The 23,250-nt window shown below is 42.4% G+C and overlaps 1 protein-coding gene across 7 annotated transcripts in view; it reads right to left on the bottom strand.

The window, feature by feature from the left end:
* The window catches only part of TBC1D1 (TBC1 domain family member 1), a 222,984-nt gene that overhangs the window by 93,600 nt on the left and 106,134 nt on the right, over positions 1-23,250 (bottom strand). For 6 of the 7 annotated variants that reach the window (XM_089911773.1, XM_022566225.2, XM_089911776.1 and 3 more), the window contains 4 exons: positions 8,948-9,406; positions 6,914-7,003; positions 5,431-5,535; positions 4,416-4,548 (listed from right to left, as the gene is read on the bottom strand). In XM_089911773.1, coding sequence (XP_089767899.1) covers positions 4,416-4,548; positions 5,431-5,535; positions 6,914-7,003; positions 8,948-9,406 — 787 coding nt within the window. The remainder of the gene's footprint in view (positions 1-4,415; positions 4,549-5,430; positions 5,536-6,913; positions 7,004-8,947; positions 9,407-23,250) is intronic. The other variant, XM_089911775.1, reaches the window with a different exon arrangement.

The raw sequence follows: 23,250 nt of genomic DNA, 5'->3' as shown, positions 1-23,250 counted from the left end.
ACTGGACTCTACGTCAGCTTTGTGTGGTTCCAAATTGCCTTTTTTCGCCACTACTCCATGTTAGAACACCTCACACAGCCAGAACATTGTCCGCAGGAAACGATAAATTCTCAGGGAGTATTTATATGTAAACTAGACAATCTCCCTTAAGGATAAACAACTACTGCCCCATTTGAAAACTGACCAACATTCTTCTCTTATAGGTTAGGCTAGGCTCTTTCGCAGGAAAGTGATTTGTGTGGCTAACAACTTTCCCTTTACCACCACAGGCTTAGTAATAGTCTTATGGCCACTTAAATAACATTACAAAGGATTCTGAGGGAAAGTCATTAAAATAAAGTTGCAATTTTAATGTCCATTAGAATCTGGTATTTCAGAAAGTTCCTTCTCCACACATGTATGGCTCAGACCCTGTTTTGCCTTTTCTTGGCGCCAGACATAAATGCTACCCATGATGAAAAGATTTGGGATGAAAGGATTTGTTGGCCTAACTACCGTGGAAAGAAACTGCTGCTGATTACTTTTATTCCCAGGGCAGTCCTGTCCCCATCCACATGCCACCCCGTCTTCTCCTCCTGAGGGTGAGCCACTGGGCAGGGCCTTGGCCAAGTCTCTGGGCCAGATTTATCTACATTACTAGGATGGCCAGAGGGGACAGCTCTGAACAGGGACTTGGAAACCAGGCCTCTGTTTTACAGATGAGTTTGCTGAGGTCCGGAGAAGCCAGGCGACTGACAGGTCAGGAGGCCAATCAGCAGCCAAGCCTGCCCCAGCGCCAGTGCTCCTCCATCGCCCACCCCGCCCCCTGCAGCAGAAGGCAGGGCCCTCACCCTCCTAACAGGCGGTGGCGGCGAGGTCGCTGCCCCTACTCAAACCGCTGCAGCTCCCAGAAGTCCTTCCTCTTTCCACCACCGTTTTCTTTTTTTGGCCAAGAAAACCCTAAGAGGCCACCATAAAAATAAAAGCCAGTATTTCTTAAGTGATTGCTGTGCCACTTCATGCAAGACTACATAAATAATCTCATCTGATCCTCAACATAATCCTGGGAGTGGGCACTATTTTTAGCAATTCCAAGGTCTATAGATGAAGAAACTGAGGCACAGTGAAGTCAAATGTCTTGCCCAAGGTTATCAGCTAAGGAAGGGACAAAGTCAGAATCTGACCCACATCTGTCTGCCCCCAGAGACCACCCTAGGACACTCCACTGCTCCTTTACCCAGGCAGTCAAGCCACCTGATGCCACTGCCTTCAACACAGAAGTGAAGTGCTAAGTGAAATAAGTCAGCCAGAAAAAGACAAGTACTGTACGTTTCCACTTGTATGTGGAATCTAAAAAACAAACAAATATAACAAAACAGAAACAGACTTAACAAAGGACTAGTGGTCGCAGGGGGGAGGGGAAGGGGGGGAAGGGTGAAATAGGTGAAGGGGATTAAGATGTACCAGGGGATTTAAACTACCAGTTATAAAATAAGTAAGTCACAGGGATGTAATGTACAGCACAGGGAATACAGTCAATAATGTCATAATGATATTGTATGGTATATAAGAAATAAAAATACTGACTCACTACGTTGTACATCTGAAACTAATAATATTGTAAGTCAACTATTCTTCAATAAGAAAAAAAGAGGTCAGTAAAAGTGCAGAAAGGACAGGTGAATTTTATCAGAGCACAGTTCGGGTACTCCTCAGGCAAGCTGTCAGGTCATACAAGCCAGGCAAACAGAGATGCCTTTACTGCACTGACTACTTACATGTTGAATGAAAACAGTGTTTAAATTTACGAGTAAAATTAGCACTTAGAAATCATTAAATAAAAATCCTCCCTGCATATGGATGTCAATGACACAGTGCAAACATCCCCTCTTGGAAACACTGTACTGCTTGATGAGACATTCACATGTGGAGAAAATCCCCAAGAAGAGTCAGACTAATTATATATACTTCTAACAATCTCAGGTGAAATCATACAGACTACTCTTCATATTCAGCAGGTCTGGAGAGATCCGTAGACAGTTCTATCCTTGTCTTCAGGGTGCCTCAATTCATTAGGTCCTTCCTGCCCCATCTCAAACCAGAGGTGGTCTTTGTGGTCCCAGCGCCTGCTCTCCACTGTGCACCCTCCACAGGGCTTCTCACTACCTTCAGCCTTGGCGGTGGGGGGTGGGGAACGGGAGTTTCTGCAGCAAGAAGGTGGCACTCCCCAGGTGATGCCAAAAGGTTTTAGAGGGGAGACGCAAGGCAAGTGAGCCTGCCTTCACGATGTCTGGTTGAAAAGGCTCTTATTAAAGGGAGCTCTGATGAATGCCTTTGCTTTGCTGAAGGCAAATTTACTTAGACAGCAAAAGGAAACCTCAGTAAAACTTTTTTTTCCTTTTAGTGAAAGTATAATTCATTCCAAGAATTCCCAAAATGCTCCTCTAAACTTTAAAATAAGCAAAACACTATATAAATACTAGCAGTTGTACATAGTTCAAACACAGAATCCGCACAGCTGCACCCCTTACATGTTGTAAGTGTCCAACAGCACCCATACATACAGTGTATTTATTCTATTTTACAGAGTCCAGAGCATACTGACTGTATCAATTTATTAAGAAAACAGTCTTGGGACTTTCCTGGTGGCACAGTGGTTAAGAATCCACCTGCCAATGCAGGGGACATGGGTTCGAGCCCTGGTCTGGGAAGATCCCACAGGCCGCGGAGCAGCTAAGCCCGCGAGCCACAACTACTGAGCCTGCGTGCCACAACTACTGAAGCCCACGCGCCTAGAGCCCGTGCTCTGCAACAGGAGAAGCCACCGCAATGAGAAGCCCTCACACTGCAACGAAGAGTAGCCCCTGCTCACCACAAATAAAGAAAGCCCGCGCGCAGCAACGAAGACCCAACTCAGCCTAAATAAATATATTAAAAAAAAAAAAAAGTCTTTAAGTCTTTCTTTTTGTTGCCATGTCACTGGTCCTCTCCACAGTTTATGGAGTTCCTGGCCAGATCATAACTTCCTATTAGAACTACTCCTATGGGAACATACAACGAGCTTTAATAAATGACTTCATTCTACTTATTAGGGATGCAATATAGCAAAAAGCAAGAACCTTGAACTGTTCATAAAATAATCAGCATCTCCCCTACTAAGGATGGCTCTAATAATGTGCCATCTATACTTTAGAAATGCTTCCCATCATGTAGGCAAAATATAACCCTCACTAGACTTCTAATTGTGCTATTTATTGGATGTTTTTACATTAGCACAGCTTTCTGCTTTGCTTGGATTTTATCCAGTAAAAAGATAAATGAAATGATAATTCCGAAACGATAGCAGCAAAATCCCCACCACAATTAAACTTTTCAGCTATATTTTTCTGAAAGCTAAGCCAGACCAAAGAAAGATGTATCAAGTGGAACTCTGGAACCCTTCCAGTTCCTGCAGATCAGGATCTGCTTTATCTTCAAGGCCAAAGTCATTGTTGGCTTCTTAATAAGCTCATAAGAGACATTTCTGTCATCATTTACCTTATCTTGACAACCACTAAGGAAAGGGTTAGTGATCCTCTCAGATGGGATCTCTTGTTAAAGCACACGTTTTCTTGTTCCCAAATGTATTTTGTATAATGTCAGCAAGGAGTAACAGCTAGGAAAACACAGTTGAAAATGGTAATCATTTTGATTCATTTTAAAGAGCACTGAAATGCCAGCAAATGAAACTTCAAAGACCTTAAGATGATGTCAATTTGTCTTTCAAAAGGGAAATCAGATACGACTTCAAACCCATCAGGATGGTATCAACCCCAAATCCCAGAAACTAAGTTTGCTTATCCCTGAAATGTGCAAATAATCCCTTTTCCTCCCAGAGGTGGTGAGGATTAAGTGGATGATAATACATGTTAAAGAAAACACTTAGTACAGTGCCAGGCACATCTTAAGTATGCAAAGCGTAACATGTACTGCAGTTTCTCCCTAAGCCAAATTTCTAGAAATCGTAGTCCATACTCGCAGCATCACTTCCTGTGCTCTTTCTCATGGGCTCCTCAGCTGCAACCTACCTTACGGCCGCTCCCTCCACTAAAACTGTTCCGGCAGAGGTTATCGATGACGCTGTAATTGACTTACCCGGTGGAAATTCTTAGCTCTCTTGTTACGAGACCCCTCCGTGGCAGCTGAAGTGACTGACCACTCACACCACCTTGCTAACAATGCAACTGGTCTTGTTCCCTGTGGTCCCCTTACTCCTCCACTGCCCTCAGAGCCCCTTGAGGGGAGACGGTCTAGGCACAGTGCCTGACATACAGAAGACATCCACCTATGAGCCCTGTAACTAACACAAGCCTCCACGGGGCAGAATCTTCCAACGAATTTGCCCAGGACCCTTAACAGCCCCCCACCCACCCTGCCGCCCTCCCACCCCGGCTCACCCTCAATCCGCTCACAGAGCTTGTGCAGGCCCTGCAGGGGGCAGCCCTCACACAGCTGGGCCGTCGCCTTCGCTGTCTGCTGCACCGCGGCCACTGTGAAGGCCTGCTTCAGGGTCATCATGATCTCATCCACCTGATCGAAGAGAGGAGACTATAGTCATCAAAAAGTCCATTTAAAATGAGCTGGGCAGATGGGACTTCCCTGGTGGCGCAGTGGTTAAGAATCTGCCTGCCAATGCAGGGGACACGGGTTCGAGCCCTGGTCTGGGAAGATCCCACATGCCGCGGAGCAACTAAGCCCGTGCACCACGACTACTGAGTCTGCGCTCTGGAGCCTGTGAGCCACAACTACTCAGCCCGCGAGCCACAACTACTGAAGCCCACGCGCCTAGATCCCACGCTCCGCAACAAGAGAAGCCACCGCAATGAGAAAGCCTGCGCACTGCAATGAAGAGTAGCCCCCGCTCACCGCAACTAGAGAAAGCCCATGCGCAGCAACAAAGACCCAGCGCAGCCAAAAATAAATAAATAAAATTAAAAAAAAAAAAAAAAAGCTGGGCAGAGATTTCAGGACTCTGTGGAAAGACTCAGTACTTTAAGATTCTTCTGGACTATTAGTCACAGGTTAATGAATAATCATCATAATACCTGCTAGGATTACGCGTAGCCTAGAAACACTACAAATGCTCAAAGCTCTTCAAGGAGATAAGGTAAAAACTAGACGCAAATTAAATACTGAACGAAAACCAACTCTTCTGATCAAAAGTCCAAAATGACATTTGAAAAATGCTAAAGCAGAGGGTGAAAGTGAGCAGGCCTTTAAGAATGATGAAGATTGAAAATGCACATCGAATTAAGTCTCGGGTATGTACTAGCTGGTTATCAAATAGTGACAAAAGAATAATTAAAGCCAAATAATATGTCAATGAAGCCATATGGCTTTGCTAAGTAAAGATATCAGTGAGGCTGAAATCCCTTGTAAAGGAGACTTTAAGAACGGCCCCTTCTCACTTACCAGAGCTTCATTTGTGCACTGAAACACGTAACAGACAAAATGAAAGCCTCCACCTCCCGAAGACTCTCGGCAGATAAACCCAAAGTGGTCCACATGTCTAATACCCTGTTGAAGGCAGGGACAAGAACAAGGAATGGTCACTTATATCCAGAAAAGGCACCACTGCCAGACATGCAACTGAAGATTCACACAGCACAATTTTAAAGGACATTATAAAAGTATTATTTTCTCAGATATTTTAAATGTCTAAAAACATCTCTCAAATATGAAGTTCTACTAAAATGTTACTCTGATTATCCCCACAATAAGAGAAGCAGGATCTGAAAACTGGAGTTTTTACTGCTCATTTTAGTAGTGAAAGGAAGTGGAGAAAAGCTGACACAAAAAAATGAGAATTCTTCTTCAGTATCAAGGAATAAGCAGACGAGAGATTAACATACAAACACATATGCACACACACGCAAACACATGCAGACACAAAGTTTAAAAGATTTAAAACATACATAGCACTAAAATAACAAATATGTAAATACTGAAGTAAACTGGTAGGAAGAATGAGTCAAAAATTATACACACAAAAGAAGAGAGACGCTTTTAAACATAAGATATGAAGGCCAAAGTTCTACCACAGTTTCCTAAGAGCTCTTTTTAATAAATATTAATATGTACGCTTGTTTTGAAAGTATCAGCTAAGAGGCACCTTAATACAGATCAGACATCACCCATAAACATTAATATGCAGCATCTCCTGAAAGCAGCAGCAGGCAGAGACACGAGTGCTGACCGCTTGGAGGGCAGGTGATCGTGTAAACTTGTGAACTGTGTGCCCTTTAGGAAATAATTAAACTATCACATGAAAAAGCCGATATTTAATACTAACATTACAATACAGATAGCAGCAAATCAAGATAAAAAGTATCTTGAGTAAAACTGGCATAGCTCGTTATAATTAACAGATTCTCCAAAATCTCTCTATGAAACACACCCAGGAGATCTGCAAGCAAGAACTCAAGTAGATACCGTACTCTGAGGAAAACATCCTCAAAAGTAGTCACTATTTATTATATTTTAAGGAAGAAGAAATAATGATCTTGGTACCTCAAAAGTTATGAATTTTTATAAAGTAAAAATAAGTATTTAAAAATATTAACTATGTGTGAATGTATATATAAATATGCGCGCGCGCACACGCACACACACGCACACCCCTGGAAATCATGACTGTGGAACATTACTACCAATGCCTGAAAAAAAAGAAAAGGAGACCTATTTTCTCCAGTAGGTTACGGTTGCTAAAAGCAAAATTCTTAATTTCAAAATTATATTTATAGTTTGCCTTAATACACAAAAGGAAATGCAAGATCACAAACCCAGTACTTAGAAAGCATACATCTTGTGACCGTAACCACTTCTGCTGAATGACGGTAAAAGTATTCATTAAAAAATCAAATGGCAATTGAGCTGATAACCCATCTCCATTTACCTGAGAGCAAAAGGATATCTCCTTAAAATTTTTCTCCAACGCTATTTTTTTGGTGTCAGGACTGATGAGGTAAACTTCAGACTGACCAATCTTAAAAGACAAAAAAAGAAACTAGCTTTTTATGAACACTGAATTCAGATTTATACACGAACTTTCTCATTTCATAACCTATGAAAATAAAGACTCAATGGGTCAAGCTCCTATAGAATTCTGACCATCTCATGTAGAAAATCACTTCAAGGTCACAATCTATCCTACAGATTTCAGGTAGCACAGACAACCATCAGTGTGTTCACCTACATCAGGCAGCAGTCTTGAGGTGAAAGGACCAAATATATAGAAGTTGGCAACTAAGCCTCAGGTTCCCACATCCCCCCTTTGTAAGGAAGAGAGGTTTCTACATAAGTGAACCTCCCAGGAAACAGGAGCTTCTCTTTCAAGATTTCTAGAACACTTCCTAATGATTAGAAAAGTCTTCTTAAATTATTGTTAAAACTATCTACCATTTGTTGAATGCATACTGTGTTAGGTATTCACTACTGCTTACCTGACTTTCTAAAAAAGCTAGAGCGTTAGCACAAATTAACACTGTCTTACATACCTGGGTCAGCATAACAGATCTCCATTACAGCAGGGGACTGTGTTGCAATAACCACACTGTTAACTGTGCAGCACCCCTCCCTCACCTTGCTGCTCCCTGAACCCAACTGGCCACAATGAAACCTCTGCTCAGTGAAAATCACTTCCTCAAGAAAGTCTTCCCTGATTCCCCAGATGCCCTCACAGCATCCTTTACTTCTCCTTTACGGCATTTATCACAATTTTAGTGAGACAATTACCTGTACAATCGCCAGTCTCTCATTGGAATCTAAATTCCACATGGGCAGATATCATGCCTGTCTTGTTCACTGCTGTATTTCTAACGTATTACACAGGACCCTGTATACAGCAGTCACATAATAAGTACTTGAAAATAAATGCACTGAGCAGCTTTCCCAATGACACCAAGAGGGTTTTTGCTTTGTTTTGTTTTTTTAAAATATATATCACACATTACAGCACCAGACTGGCTGCCAACGTAGCACTCTTTTCAGTATACTAGGTCAACCATGAAAAGAGGAAGAAATCGGCCCTCTGACACCCCACCTTGATCTTGAACCTGCATACACCCACACAGCCAGCTTCCTCACCCCTGGGCCATCCTCTGCCCCGAATCAGGCACAGACGCCAAGACTTTACATTTAAGCTCAGGTTGCTCTCTCTGTAGTCAGTCGGCCTTAGGCCAAAGAAGAGACAGAGGAGGCCGAGGAACAATCCACTCCCTATATTGTCAGAGACCAGCTTGCTACTGGGCCAGCTGAGTCCCATCGGCTCAGACCCAGAGGACTCCCAGGGAGGGCAGCCTGACCAGAAGAGCCGAGATCAGCATGGAACCCAGGAGCGGCGACTGCCAGGGACAGCTTCCCTGTCCATGCCTTTTCTGGCAGTTGGCTGTCAGTTTACCAAACCATTTCTAGAAAAAAGTGAGTGAGCAATTGGCTAAACTAATATTTCAGCTTGGGTATCAATTTCAAATATCATGTTATCCCCAAATCTAATTATCCAGATAACAAAGGGTAAGTATTTTACAAATTAGTAAAAGTAGTAAAGAAGGGGTATTTTCCAAAAAGATTTTGTTGAAATACATTACTTGAAATTAATATCCATTTTTAAAATCTCCTTTGGGGGCCTCTTTTACGCATATTAACTCTTCTTTCCACATTGAAAAGGTGTCTTCACAACCATGGGGGAGGGGGATAAAAGTCATAGAGGATATAAGATAGGAGTCTCTTTATGTGACCCCCTGATGAATTCCAAAGGCTAATTAGGGACTAAATAAGGATTTTATCTTAAGAATTATTCAGTATAAAAACATATGGATTCACACATAAATCCAAAAGAAATTCACAAAGAATCTTCGCTTGATAAAGCAGATTTTCTTTTAAACACACAGATCAGACCGGGGATGCGCATGAGGCTTTGATAATATTTTACCGTGAAGAGCATAGTTCGATTTTCCTCAATATCCGTCGGCTGCACAATACTGTGTCCACTAATCAGGTGGTTCTCGATGTCGTTCTCCTCAAAGGAGCTGAAAAAACTACTACTCCGCAGGCCTGCATCCTGAAACTCCTTCCTGAAGGCCAAGGAGCGCAGCCCGGGCTGGGAGAAGGACTTGCGCATCGGCCGTGGGCCCCGCTCCCGGTCCCCCGGCGGCTGCGGCGCAGCCCGGAGCTGATCCGAGGAGAAGCCGCCGCCGCTCACGTGGCTGAAGCCCTCGATGCACTCATCGATCAGGGCGGGCGGGGCCTTCCGGTGCGCCACCGCCACGCGGCCGCAGAACAGCACCTCAAACTTCTTGGCAAACGTGTCATCGAACTCGGAAGGGCAGCGGAGCTCGTCCTGGCGGGCGATTTTCCCGGCCTGCCGGATGGAGCTGATGATCTCAGGCACCTGCCGGGCAAGGAAGGAGTGTTATTTGGAACCCGCAGTGGTTGGCGCGGCACAGGACCCTCATCCACAGGAGCCAACGCCGTGCTCTCCCCATCGGCACAGGGCGTATTCCATCAGCCTGAAGGTGCATCCCACTGGGAATCTGGGACCAGGAGAGGGAAATGGGCAACTTACACAGAGACAAGAAGGGGAAAAGTATTTACTAAGCACCTCTTCCGCGCTGGGGCTACGCTAGAGGATTCGCGCACCCAACATCCTGCAAGCTTAAGTAAGGAGCTCACAGCCACACAGCCACACGTGGCAAGTCAAACCCAGGCTGGTCCCCCCACTCCAAAGCCAAAGGTCTTCTCCGGGAAGCTGCCACCAAAACATTATGCAGTTATTCTAATTTCATGGCAGTGCATCTTGGCAGTGCATCAAGTCTTCCAAAATAAATGATGGGATGAGGAGAACAAGACTGTAATTATCTTATACAACCTTTCTTCTAATCATAACATCATTATTTTCTCTAATGACAACTAACAATTTATTCCTCAGTCTTATATTCTCCAATAGTTGAATAGTATTGACTACACAGCTAGGAGGTTTTAATCGAGGAGTAAGCAACCCATGGCAGTATCAACATCAGGGCAACACACTGGGGCTTCTTTCCACTGAGCTTCTAAAGCCTTTGATTCCTAATGTAAAGTCATGATCAAGAGAATGAACAAAAGGGTCTCGTGTGCTACTGTCGGCACTACTGCTACACCCTCTCATCATTAGCTTCTGACAAGATCCCTCAAAGAAGCCACAGACCGAGATGAGTCCTCAACCGCATGAATAAGCATCTGTGCAATCATCTGGATGATGTACAGCCTCAGTACTAACACAAAACAGGCACAAATTCAATGTTCATAAGGAAGGGCCTAGTTTTTGTTATGCCCTAACACCCAAAGCCAATTTTTCCTTTTCTCTTTGTAAGAAAATCCAATTTAAGACCCAATACCCATAGGCCCAATGTCTTTTTAATGACATAGAGGGAAAAGAACCCCTTTTCAATTCAAGTCAAAGATCAGTACATACAGTAAAGGGAGGTGGTTTTAGTGGATTTTAAGAAGCAAGCTTATATTCTGTGTTCATAACATAATCCCCAAAGACCCAACGACTCAAAAGACTTTTCTCTTTGTGATTTCGTACCAAGCACACCTTAAAGACAATCTCTGCCATAAAGATTAAGATATATCCTTTCAAGATCTTTTATCGTACAAAAGTCAGTTTTATCTTCAGAGATTTTGTTTTAAAAAATTAATTCCTGAAGCATAAGACCTAAATGACACTAAGGAAGCCAGAATTTCAACGTCAAGCAACCATGTGCCCTGAGTATTTGCTTGAGCTGTAGCTCATTCCTCCACTGACAAATAATTACATATCCTGTGGAGGCCTAAAAATTGTTTATCAATATAAAAGGACAGAGAGAAGAAAGCAGAAAGTCTAGATTTCACTCACACCTTTGCCAACCAGTCACTACAGGAACTTGGCAAAAACAGCCTGTTTTTCTCTCTGGGGGAAAAAAATACTTACAAGATTTTTCAGGTAAAAGTTGTTTCTGTAAGGGTAAAGAATAATGACTTTTTCAAAAAAAAGAAAAACGATTTATGCAAGTGAAAACCTTGCCGCTTTTCTGAGCAAGTGGGTAAAATTATTTTATCAGGAGCCATGTGAATCTTCCTAATTATTAACCCCACTCTCTGAACAGAAAATTCAAAGCTTACTCAGTCTTTTGAGGCTTTTTTTAAAACAATAACTGACATTTCTATATGCTGGGTCTTCCACTGCATCTGAAGTGAGTAATGAATGGTGTCTTTCGTTACATATCAAAGGGGAGAGAAAATGTGTGAAGTCACATGAATTTATGGTGACTCAGCAATAAAAGGTACAAACACAAGTAAGACACAAAGTAGAGAACTTGCTTGTTCCCTCGCTTCACAAGGTCAGAGGAGGCTAACGAGTACATCGTCCTTGGTCAGAGTTGAGCTGTGGTCATTTTTCCTACCACCAGTCTCTCCTATCCTTTGATTAGAATCTTCGAAACACACGCTTTAGTCAAAAACCAGTGCCTCTCCCTGCTCTAGCAGGTGCCTCTCCCTGCTCTAGTGAGCTGTGTGAATATGGGTATCAAGGAGATAATTGGGGTTAAAAAAAAAATCTCAGGGATCCTGACAAGAATATAACAACTTCAGAATATTTGAAGGCGTATTGCCAAACACAGTTTCAACAATAAATTGTAAATAGTTAAAAATCTAACGTTTTTAAAACATTTCTGTAAGTCATTCAAGTATACTAGGAGACTAAATAAAAAGTGGACTCCACATGTGCCTAAGTTTGCAAAACTTTGATAGTTTAGTTCCCTTAACCAGAACAGACCTGAGCACCATTTTTTGAAAAATGAAGGCATATGACAAACCCACAGCTAACGTCATACTCAACAGTGAAAAGCTGAAAGCACTCACTCTAAGATCAGGAACAAGACAAGGATCTCTCGTCACTTTTACTCAACACAGTTTTGGAAGTCCTAGCCAAGCAATCAAAGAAAAAGAAATAAAGGAATCCAAATTGGAAAGGAAGAAGTAAAACTGTCACTGTTTGCAGATGACATGACACTATACATAGAAAATCCTAAAGATGGTACCAGAAAACTACAAGAGCTCATCAATGAATTCAGTAATGCTTCAGGATACAAAATTAATATACTGGGGACTTCCCTGGTGGCACAGTGGTTAAGAATCCACCTGCCAAAGTAGGGGACATGGGTTCGAGCCTTGGTCCGGTCAGATCCCACATGCCACGGAGCAACTAAGCCCATGTGCCACAACTACTGAGCCTGCTCTCTAGAGCCTGCAAGCCACAACTACTGAGCCCATGTACTATAAAACTCCTAGAGGAAAACATAGGCAGAACATTCTTTGACATAAATTGAAGCGATATTTTTTTGGATCCATCTCCTAAAGGGAATAAAAGTGAAGACAAACAAAGGGAACCTAATTACACTTAAAAGCTTTTGCACAACAAAGGACACCACTGACAAAACAAAGACAGTCTAGTAGATGGGAGAAAATATTTGCAAATGATATGACCGATAAGGGATTAATATCTAACATATATAAACAGCTCATACAACTTAACATCAAAAAAACAAACAACCCAATTTTTAAAATGGGCAGAAGAATAGACATTTTTCCAAAGAAGAAAGGCAGATGGCCAACAGGCACAGTAAAAGATGCTCAACATCACTAATCATCAGGGAAATGCAAATCAAAACCACAATGATCTCACACCTGTCAGAGAACGGCTATCATCAAAAAGAACACAAATAACAAATGTTGGCAAGGATGTGGGGAAAAGCGAACCCTCGTACACTGTTGGTAGGAATGTAAATTCGTGCAGCCACTGTGGAAATCAGCATGGAGGTTTCTCAAAAAGCTAAAAATAGAACTACCATATGACCCAGCAATTCCACTACTGGGTATACATCTGAGAAAAACAAAAATGAATTTGAAAAGATACATGCACCCCAATGTTCACAGCAGCATTATTTACAACTGCCAAGACATGGAAAAAAACCTAAGTGTCCATCAACATATGAATGGATAAAGAATAGGTGGTGTATATATATATATATACACACACACACACACACACACACACACACACACACACACACAGGAATACTACTCAGCCATAAAAAAGAATGAAAGTTTACCATCTGCAGCAACGTGGATGGATTTGGAGGGCATTATGCTAAGTGAAGTAAGTCAAGAGAAAATCACTTATATGTGAAGTCTAAAAAATACAACAAATTTAGTGAATACAACAAGAAAGAAGCAGACTTACAGATATAGAGAACTAGTGGTTACCAGTGGGGAGAGGAGCAACATAAGGGTAGGGGAGTGGGAGGTACAAACTACTGGGTGTAAGATAGGTTCAAGGAGGTATTGTGGAACACAGGGAATACAGTCAATATTCTGTAGTAACTGTAAGTGGAAAGTAACCTTTAAAAATTGTATAAAAATTTTTTTAAAAAAGAAAAATGAAGGCATACTGTCCACCTGTGACGAAATCCTGAATTCTCTATTTTTTTTAAATAAATTTATTTATTTTATTTTTGGCTGCGCTGGGTCTTCATTGCTGTACGTGGGCTTTTCTCTGGTTGCGAGAGGGGGCTACTCTTCGTTGCGGTATGCAGGCTTCTCACGGTGGTGGCTTCTCTTTTTGTGGAGCCTGGGCTCTAGGCGCGTGGGCTTCAGTAGTTGTGGCACGCAGGCTCAGTAGTTGCGGTGCACGGGCTCTAGAGCACAGGCTCAGCAGTTGTGGCGCACGGGCTTAGCTGCTCCACGGCATGTGGGATCTTCTGGACCAGCGATCGAACCCGTGTCCCCTGCGTTGGCAGGCGGATTCTTAACCACTGCGCCACAGGGAAGCCCCTGAATTCTCTATTCTTTGTAACTCTGTCCTAGACTCACCTATACTGTTGCTTGTTACATAAGGGAACTGGGCCACTTACTTCATTTTATTTTCAAACACTGTCCTTGGTATGACTGGATGCCAGAAGGTAGGGATTCAGAAGTGTGAGATGAACACAAGGTAGCCCTCTGCCTTGGAAGGGAGTGGGGCCTGGAAGGAAGTTTGGTTAGAACCCTTTACAGTAACAGAGATGGGGTTTGCTGGGAACCTGAACTAAGCAGCAAGCACTGAAGACAGAGAGGAAGGCTGCGTGAAAGATTCTGGAAGACAGACCCACAAGACTTGGTGATTACCCAGACAGGGGCATTGAGGGTGTGGAAGACTGCAAGGGACTCACAGGGCTCTGGCTTAGACTTCTTCAGTAGGGAATACAGAGGCAGCAGGCTTGAGGAGAGATTACAATGAGCGCTGCTCCTGTCCATGCTGAGTACGAACAAGAGGACTTGAACGTAAAGGCATCTAGTGGGCAGTTGGACAAGCCAGCCTGGAGTCCAAGACAGGAGAACTAGACCGGACATCACCAGCACATATACACGGACCAGAGGTGGCTGATGCCTTGAGAACAGAAAAAGGGAAGGTAAAGGAAGAGGGCAAAGATGAGATGTTTAGGATACACCAACATTTCAGGTATAAAGAAGCTGAGGAATCACAGGCAGAGAAGCAGGAGGACAGGCAGGCAGGCAAGGATGATGCCAGAGATGGCAAAGGAAACAAGCACTCCTTCAAGAAAGGGAGAGGAGGGGGCTGAAACTAAACCAAGGGCTGAGACGGGTCTGCTGAAGTTGGCAGCTTACAGACAGACATATATAAAATAAAGAGGGGATGCCCACACTGACCGTCCAAAGTAAGCAAGCAACTGAAAAATGTCTCAAGGTGACACTTTAGTCTATGAGAACGTATACTTCAAGTTACAATATTTACTGCAAATATACAGACACTTTCAGGGCAAATAGGCTGAGGTCAGTGGAGTTTATTCCCACGATATGATCTGAGTACTTTGAAAAAAATCTTTTTTTAGTTTAGTCACAGCAATAATATCTACGTCATTTCTGATTGCAGATAAGCAGATAAAGTAAATCAACTAACGGCAGCAAAAACAAGAATCTGAAAAGCATTTTGTTGAGATAAATTCAATGAGGGTTTGATATTTGGTTTTCTTTCAATAACAGGGATCACAACAAAAATGTAAATTGAAATGAATCGCCAATAATGAAGAAACGGGCCCTCTTTTAGACATATAAAAATTTACTGAACTGCTCTTCTGTCAACCTATTTGAATTTATACTAAAGGTCAATTTTAAAGCAAGTCTGCACTTATTTCACAGCCAAAACAAGTTTCTTTTGAATTCACATACTAACAAATGCACAGTATAGTATGAAGTTTCTGTAGCAGGTTTGAGTGAATATTGTTGTATAAGTAGCCAGAAAATGATACTCTAAGAGAATTAGAAATATTCATTTCTGTAAATAGAGTCCTTATTTAAACCTGTGGGTCAAGTTTCTTTTTAAGGATTTGAGGATTTTAAAGGATTATAAACACACGGCAAGTGTAATTTTATTCACAAGGACTTAGGAAAGAGCTCCTGAAACAGTATTTAGAACAAAAAGCCATCTTGCTGTACGTTTACACGTTTGTTTTTCTGCCAACTAGTAACAAATAAAATAGTAAATGAATCTAAAGCAGCCCATATTTGCATTTAGAACTCTAGCATTTCCTCCTGTTATTTAAGATTAAAGCATTCCAAAATTGCAAAAACATGGCAGGCCACACTGTGTTTTGTCCGTTGGATTAAATGTTCCCACACTGCAAGGAGTTAAAACAAGCACTTCAAACAGAAAATAATCATTCCACATAATTATTTTCCAGAAGGAACAGACTTGTGTTTTGTTTTTGTGGATGAGTGGTTATTTGTACTTGTTGGTCATAAACAACGTAAATAGGGGAAGAAAACGAAATTAAACCGTGTCGCCTCACTCTATCTTACATGCCTTGAATTTCACACAAAACGACTAAGAAAATACCTTCTTACTAGTGCTCCATACTTAAGTTATTTAAAGAGAATAAGACAGCTGTCTAATGCTCTCTATATAAAGCATGCATGAGCATTCATATTACCCAACGGTCCAGCCTGTCAAGACTAGACTCAAAATAAAGATGTGAATACACCTCATACAGTGAATAAGACGAGATTCCTCCTGGCCTTAGTAGAGGTTCACAGTGCAGGGAGGAAGAGACACGTCTGCATGTGCAATTTCCAATGCGTGCTGGAGAAGGCTGGTCCCCAGGAGAGGTCTGTCGTGACTCCTCAAAGGGAACCAATGCCTCCACTCCTGCTGTGCGCTTACAATTAGCCAAAGGGCAGATGAATGCATTACATCTTCCCAAAATAAAGATCAAACGTGCTGTGAGCTGGCTGGGGAAGCGCCTGGCACGTCAGAAACGCCGATGACGCAGGTCTCACACCCTCAGTCAGGACTGCCTCATCTTTCTATCCTCCAGGTCAAACAGAAGTAGTAGTATTCAGCCACTCTAGTTCTGATATGGCAAACTGGATAAACTCTTATCTTAGTAGCTTTTAAACCCCATGAAAGGTGCAATGCAAACACAAAACCCAGCGTCATGTTCCAAAATAATCGTTTGAAAGGTTCACTACAACCTTCTGGCTAAACTGGCGCTTTTCTACAAACACTTAAAACAATGAGACTAAAATCCAACTCGAGAAGTGATTTAATAGCTGCAGGAGCTAACAAAAGAAGGTGGGAGAAGAAAGGGAAGAGTAGGAGAAGATATTGCTGTGAGATTAGGAAGTTGTTTCGTTAAGTTTTCTAAAACAATTTTTAGAAGCCAAGACGTTTTCAATGGTCAGCATAAACACTGACAGAAATCACTGGATGTTCAACTTGGGAACATGAGTCCTCAAAGTCCAACCCTCTTCATTTAATGCACTGATTCGCAACTCAAATGTGGCCGCACATCAGAACTGCCAATAATGTTAAAAACGAGTGACTGCTCATCAGTTGAGGTGAAGCAGCCTGTGGAGGTGGGGCCCTGGCACCTGCAGTTTTCAGAAGCACCCGACAGCTCTCAGCTCTCTTACCCCCTGTCCTCTGTCATGCCCCGAGGTAAGGAACGCGCTCCTCTCCCTGCCCGCTACACCATCACACCCAAAATCCATGGGATTATTAAGACCCTAGGCAAGCTGTGAACAGCAATAAAGCGGCCCAACTGCACAGATCCAGACCCTGCTCACAGCACAGATGAACGAACTAGTGAAGACAAAAACACAAGACTCGCCACACAGATATCTGACAAGCTATTTATACCATTTAAGGGCAAATCTGATTTGCAAATAAACTGACTGTATTTCAGAGGTCTCAGGTTGTTAAACACGTAAGAGCAAATGCCTTATAGGAAATGCTACTCTATAATTTTGATTAAAGTTTACTTCAAAATAATCTCTCCAAGGTTACAAAACATTCACAAATATAATGAACTAGCAGTTAACCACAGCAATCACCCGGTATCAGTTATGTATGTTACATAATCTTTGAAAAGGGCTACTGCGGTCTCTCTTCTACAAGGCAGGGCAACTAAAAACGTATAAACGTGCTATAAGAAACCGTTAAACAGAGCGCTGGTTCCTTCTCCAGGACACACGCCATAATTAGTTTCTATAAATGATGCCCTTTTGAAATTTTATCACTGAGGAGAGATCTTCAATAAAGGAATATTTGGTCACACAGTGTGCATTTATAAACAAAACAGTGAAACCAGCTAGAGCACTGGGCACCAGTAGTGTTTTGCTTCTACCTAAAATCACCCAGGACCAAACATATTAAACTCGTTAGGTGGGACACACAGGCCCACCCAACCCACAGTTCATGAAGCCACAGTTCCCGGACCATGTCCCCTGCAATGGAAGCAAGTAGTCTTAACCACCGGACTGCCAGGGAAGTCCCCAGACTCCTTTTTAAACTCAGCAGCAGAATGTACTCTTTAGTCATCTTTTATTTTCAGTAACAAGCTTAATACACATCCATATAAAAGAAAAATACAAAAACATATGAAGTTAAAGTTGCCTATAATCCCAAGCCCAGAAATATCACAGTTAGCAGTTTTTTTCTTACCTATGGCTGCTTGTGTATACTAAATGGTCATTTCCTTTACTTAAAAAAAAAAAAAAAAAAAGGATCATAGTGTTCTGCATTTATCGTCATGGGCATAGTGTCAACCCATTCTAGAACCATCTCATTCCTTTCCGATCACAGCATCAATGTCATTCACTGCAAGCAAACACTGTACACAATGGAAATACAAAAAAAAAAAAAAAAATTTTTTTTTAACCTATTCAGGATCCAATTCCAATTAACCTCGCGCTACCTGTCGTGAACTCTGCTCAATCAGAAGCCGTTCTGGCAAATGTGTGAGGAGCACCCACCACTTAGGCTCCCCATAGCTGCGTTTAGAGCACGAAGTGTTTGTGTGCATGGGGGAAGGGGGGAGGTAAGTAAGAGAGATAAGAGTGAACCCAGTATTGCTTTTCAGACCACAGAGACACATTCCATTCAGAGGGAGATGGGGGAGAGAGGGCATGTGGGAGCAGAAACAGAATAAACTTTAAAAAGACAGAAAAAGTCAGCCCTAACTCCTCCCCCAGCTGAAGCCAAGAATCTACTGCACTGACAGTTCCTACAGGGAACTCTGGAGCTGAAATGCCAAAATAAGCTCCAAACTCTGCCACTTCATGTGCAAGTCTGAGCAGGACATCCAGCTTCTTAGAAGCTCGGCATCCTCTTATATCAAAATTGGATATTACCAGCTACCCTTTTAGGTTGTTTTGAGAAGAAAATTAAACAATGTGAAAGTTGTTAGTGTAGAGCCTAGCACATATTAGTTTCCAAAAAATGCCAACTGTGACCTTCACATTTGCCAAGTAAGAAAAGGTCAACTCTCTATTATTAAAGTAACAGCACCTAAAGGCAATGAGCTTGCTATTACTCCAACTGCCTTTCAGTACAGAACTGGTAATAAGTGACAAAAATTTATTCCGTATCAGCCAGCCACAGATAATGCCAACCACATTTTTAATGTGACCAAATTTCCAAACATCCTGTAGGCAATGAAACTCTCGCCCAGCTCACCCCAAAATATAAGAGTAGCAAAGCTCTGATTAAAATGGAGCTGGGGAAGGAGGACATTCCCTTCTCCTTCCTCCTGCCAGCCCTGAGGTGTCACAAGGCCCACAGGAACAGAGAGTGAAAACCACTACCTTACAAAACTACACAGGTCTGTGAGTGGCAAACAGTTTCTGTGGCACTTTCAGGACAGCCCTACAAACTTCAGAGCAGAAAACACCTAAATTCTTGAACGTCAGCTATAAGACAGCAAAATTATTGTCTATTTTGCTCACTGATACAGCCCAAAGTGCCTAGGACAGTGCCTGGCATACAGCAAGTATGCTCAATGTATGAATGATTGCAATTGAAAATGAAAGTTTAGTGATTTCAAGGTTTTTAAGTGATAAGAGATATCTCAAGTAAACCTTAGAAGAGAAAGCATGATAAACCTGTGGAATCTCCAACACAATGCCTGTGCATAGTATACATGCAACAAATATTTGCAGAAGGAACAAATGCTGTAAAAATAGCAAACCAGAAACACTGAGGCTAAATCTTTTTGGATTATAAGATTTTTCTAGACAGCTGAAGGCTGCCCCTTTAAGCACCTAAGCTATTTTTACTTTAACCATTTTTGGATGGGAAACATTTAGCGTATTTTTTCAAAGGCTATAGAGAATGTACTTTAACGCTTTTTTTTTTTGTGGTGAGCGTATATTACAATGACCACAAGAGCTACCGAGGCTGTGCAAAGCTCCATGCTGCCAGGGGTTAAGACAACAGGCAAGGATGTATGGGAATGAGAGACGGTATCTCAGCTTTTAATTACATACCCCACATTCCTACCAGTTCTCCCAAAGTAAATGTTGGTATGCTCTCTCAAATGCACCCCAGGGACCAAAGCAGAGGCTCCTAAACTCACTGTGCCACAGACACCCTCTGACAAACCCCTACGGACTCTTCTCAGAGTTAGATTTTTAAATGCCATAGGCATTTACACAAAGCAATACAAAAGAATTATACCAGGAGGGAATTATCCAAATAATTATGATAAAGCATTATGTGCTTATCACCAAACTTAACAAGGTCTAGCGGCAAATCGTATGTCTGCCATAATTCAAAGTAATGATGAGCATATACAGTATTTTTGAGAGATGTGTAGCAACTATAATGCAATATGAAAACACGTGATTTTATTGATGTTACTATCACAGGAGTTGCTAATGCTATGGGGAGGGTGATGACTCATAACTGAAGATGTTAAACTGCAGTTAAAGGTTAGTGGAAATAAAGGTGAATTTTTTTCCCCATCCAAGTTCAGGGACCCCCACTCCCAACTTCCATCCTCAGATTCCAGGTTAAGGATTCTTGGACTTAAGGAAGAGGGGGTGTTGGGGGGCAGATGCAGCGGAGGGACCAGCTACAATAACTCAAACATAAGATCACCACCACCGCCAGCCATCTCTCTCAGGATCATGGTGTGTATATACTGCATAGATGAACAATAAAACAAAGCCATCCCACCGCCCCAATGCACACATAAATCTAGCTGAAAATGGGAAAACTATACCAGAAGCTTTAGCCATCGAAGTCTACAAAGGGATATTACAATGTTATGATGCAGCCCATAAGGGAAGCAAAATCTAAGTGGGTTAAAACTCAAATGTCCATTACTTAGAGTTACGGAATTAATTTCTATGTAAATTTCTAAATAAATTTCACCAATATAAAAACGTTACAACTCTTTTCACATGTTATAAGTACTCAATTTGAGTCTGATGTGATGTATTGCCTAGCTAGTCCTTGATTATGACAATTTAGTCTAATATACAAACAAATGAAAATAATTTTCAACCGTCAACTTTACGTTAGCCCTGCCGATGGGACGGTAGGAAAATATGACAAAATAAATACCTTTGAATTCTCATTTCAAGAAACTGTCATTTAAGCTGCAGCTCACATCTGACAAGTGCAGGCACGCAGGGCAGCCTTTACTCTAGAATCTTCTTCCATCGACTCTCCACTAGCATCTGCTGATTCTTCCAGACCCGTTCAAGCACCTCCATTCCCACGGGCCCCGGCCTGCTGTGGTAATACAGGTCACAGCACTGACATTTGGGGCTGGGAATGGGGTGTCTTTTGATTCATTTCTGTGGACCCTGCAGGTTTGTGTCAGTGTTTACTAAACACACACACTTTAATGTGAGAGGCAAGTGAACGGCACTTTTCTGTTTCTCTATCTTAAAGTGTAAAATAAATAATGTAATCTAATTAACCTTAATTTAAATATATTTATTTGAAAATATGGGGCTTCCCTAGTGGCGCAGTGGTTAAGAGTCCTCCTGCTGATGCAGGGGACACGGGTTCGTGTCCCGGTCCGGGAAGATCCCACATGCCGCAGAGCGGCTGGCCCCGTGAGCCAGGCCACTGAGCCTGCACGTCCGGAGCCTGTGCTCCGCAACAGGAGAGGCCACAACAGTGAGAGGCCCGCGTACCGCAAAAAAAAGAAAAAAAATGAAAGAAACAAAAAATAAAATGACTACTTTCATGAACCTTACCTAATATGAGGTAGAGAAAGTGTGACACCAATATTCTATACAATCATATGCACACTGTCCGGGGAAAAGCTGAACTTCTGAGACCTTCATCGAATCAAGTAGTTTAAGCTAATATCATATCTCGGGCACTAACCCCCACTTACGGAAGCCAACTATGTGCCAGACACCATGCTTCACACAGATTACCTCGCTGCATCCTCACACCAACCCTCGGAGGAAAACCATGCTATTTCCATTTTACAGAAACACAGAGTCTTCTGGATCAGTGTTGGGCACTGGGGCTGTCGATGAAAGTGACCATCTAAGTGGAGAAAGAAACACAGCACTTTTTAGAAAATCAGGCACTGGAGGCCACAGGAGCGGTCACCAGTGAAGGGAGGAGAGGGCAGGACAGGAGGAGAGGCTTGGAGGAGAGGAGCCCCGGGCTGAGCCTTCAAGGAGTCGAGGCTGGTCAGGAGAGGCAAGGAGGGCGCTCCCCTCGCCTAGCACATGGCGGGAGGCTGACACAGGTGAGGCTGGGCCAGCAGAGTTTCCAACAGGTCACACGGCTGCTGTGGAGAGAATGGGTGTGACGGACAAAACAGCAGAAGGAGGATGACAGGCAGGAGGATGCTGAAGTGGGAATGGCTTAGTTCCCTGCCCTCACCCTGCTGAGAAGCTCAGTCCCAGAACCAAGGGCCTTGTCACCCCAGTGCCTGGCCCTTTTCCTCACATCAGACCGAATAAACGAATCCACGTGTGAACAAAGGAGCATCTGAGCAGGAAGAAATGACGTCCTCCGGCTAGGGCTGTGGCAATACAGATGCAGAGAAGATGATGAGGCAAAGCACAATTCCGAAGGTCAAACAGGCAAGAATTAGTAATTCACTGGATGTGAGAGTTGACTGGTTGGATGGGAGAACCACCCACTGAGACCAAAAAAAAAGTCCAGAAATCTGAATACAAATTACAATTCCCTATTCATGCATATGAGTTCTCTCTCTTTTCAAGGTCATTTTATTCCTGAAGGAAGCATGGAAATTGTGTACGTAGCGTGCGCTGCAGCCCAGAGAACAAGTCCCCACCCCATGCACCCAGTCCATTTTGGCATGCTGGGCCAAAACTCTGACAGGTTTTTTTAAAAGTATGTATGTGTGAAGAGCTGTTACCTCTTCTACTTATTTTCAGCAAAAGAGATGCAATTTTAAACACTGCTCATCACTAAAGATCTGGAAGGGACTGCCCATGGTTATCTCTGGGTAGCAGAAATTCGGTGGTTCCTTATTTTTGCTTATCAACATGTTGTTTTTCTGTATTTACATACACTGCTTTTGCAATCTCACAAAAAGGTTAATTTTAAAAGAGTACATTTTTCTTAAACTTTAAGAAATGTTAGAGGTTACTGTCTAATTTTATTAGATAAAGCCTTCCAGGGACAAAATTATTTGGAAGAAAAAAATCTTCATTTTAAACATATGATAAATTATTTTCAATGCAGAATTTCAGCATACATTTCTAAGTGACCCCAAATGCTTCACTACATAACACACAAAATTTAAGTCATGGGACACCATCTGAAAAATAAACTTCCATATCCACAGAAACTAAAAACTTCAGACGACAGTCTAAAAGCGATATTCAAAAGACTGCCCTTTTACATGCATAGGTAATTACGTAAGACAAAAATTT

Source organism: Delphinapterus leucas, chromosome 5 (assembly GCF_059928025.1).
Source record: "Delphinapterus leucas isolate spDelLeu-1000000601 "Yukka" chromosome 5, BTC_Dleu_Yukka2, whole genome shotgun sequence".
In the NCBI taxonomy this organism is placed as follows: Eukaryota; Metazoa; Chordata; class Mammalia; order Artiodactyla; family Monodontidae; genus Delphinapterus; species Delphinapterus leucas.
This window is presented reverse-complemented; position numbering and strand designations above follow the sequence as displayed.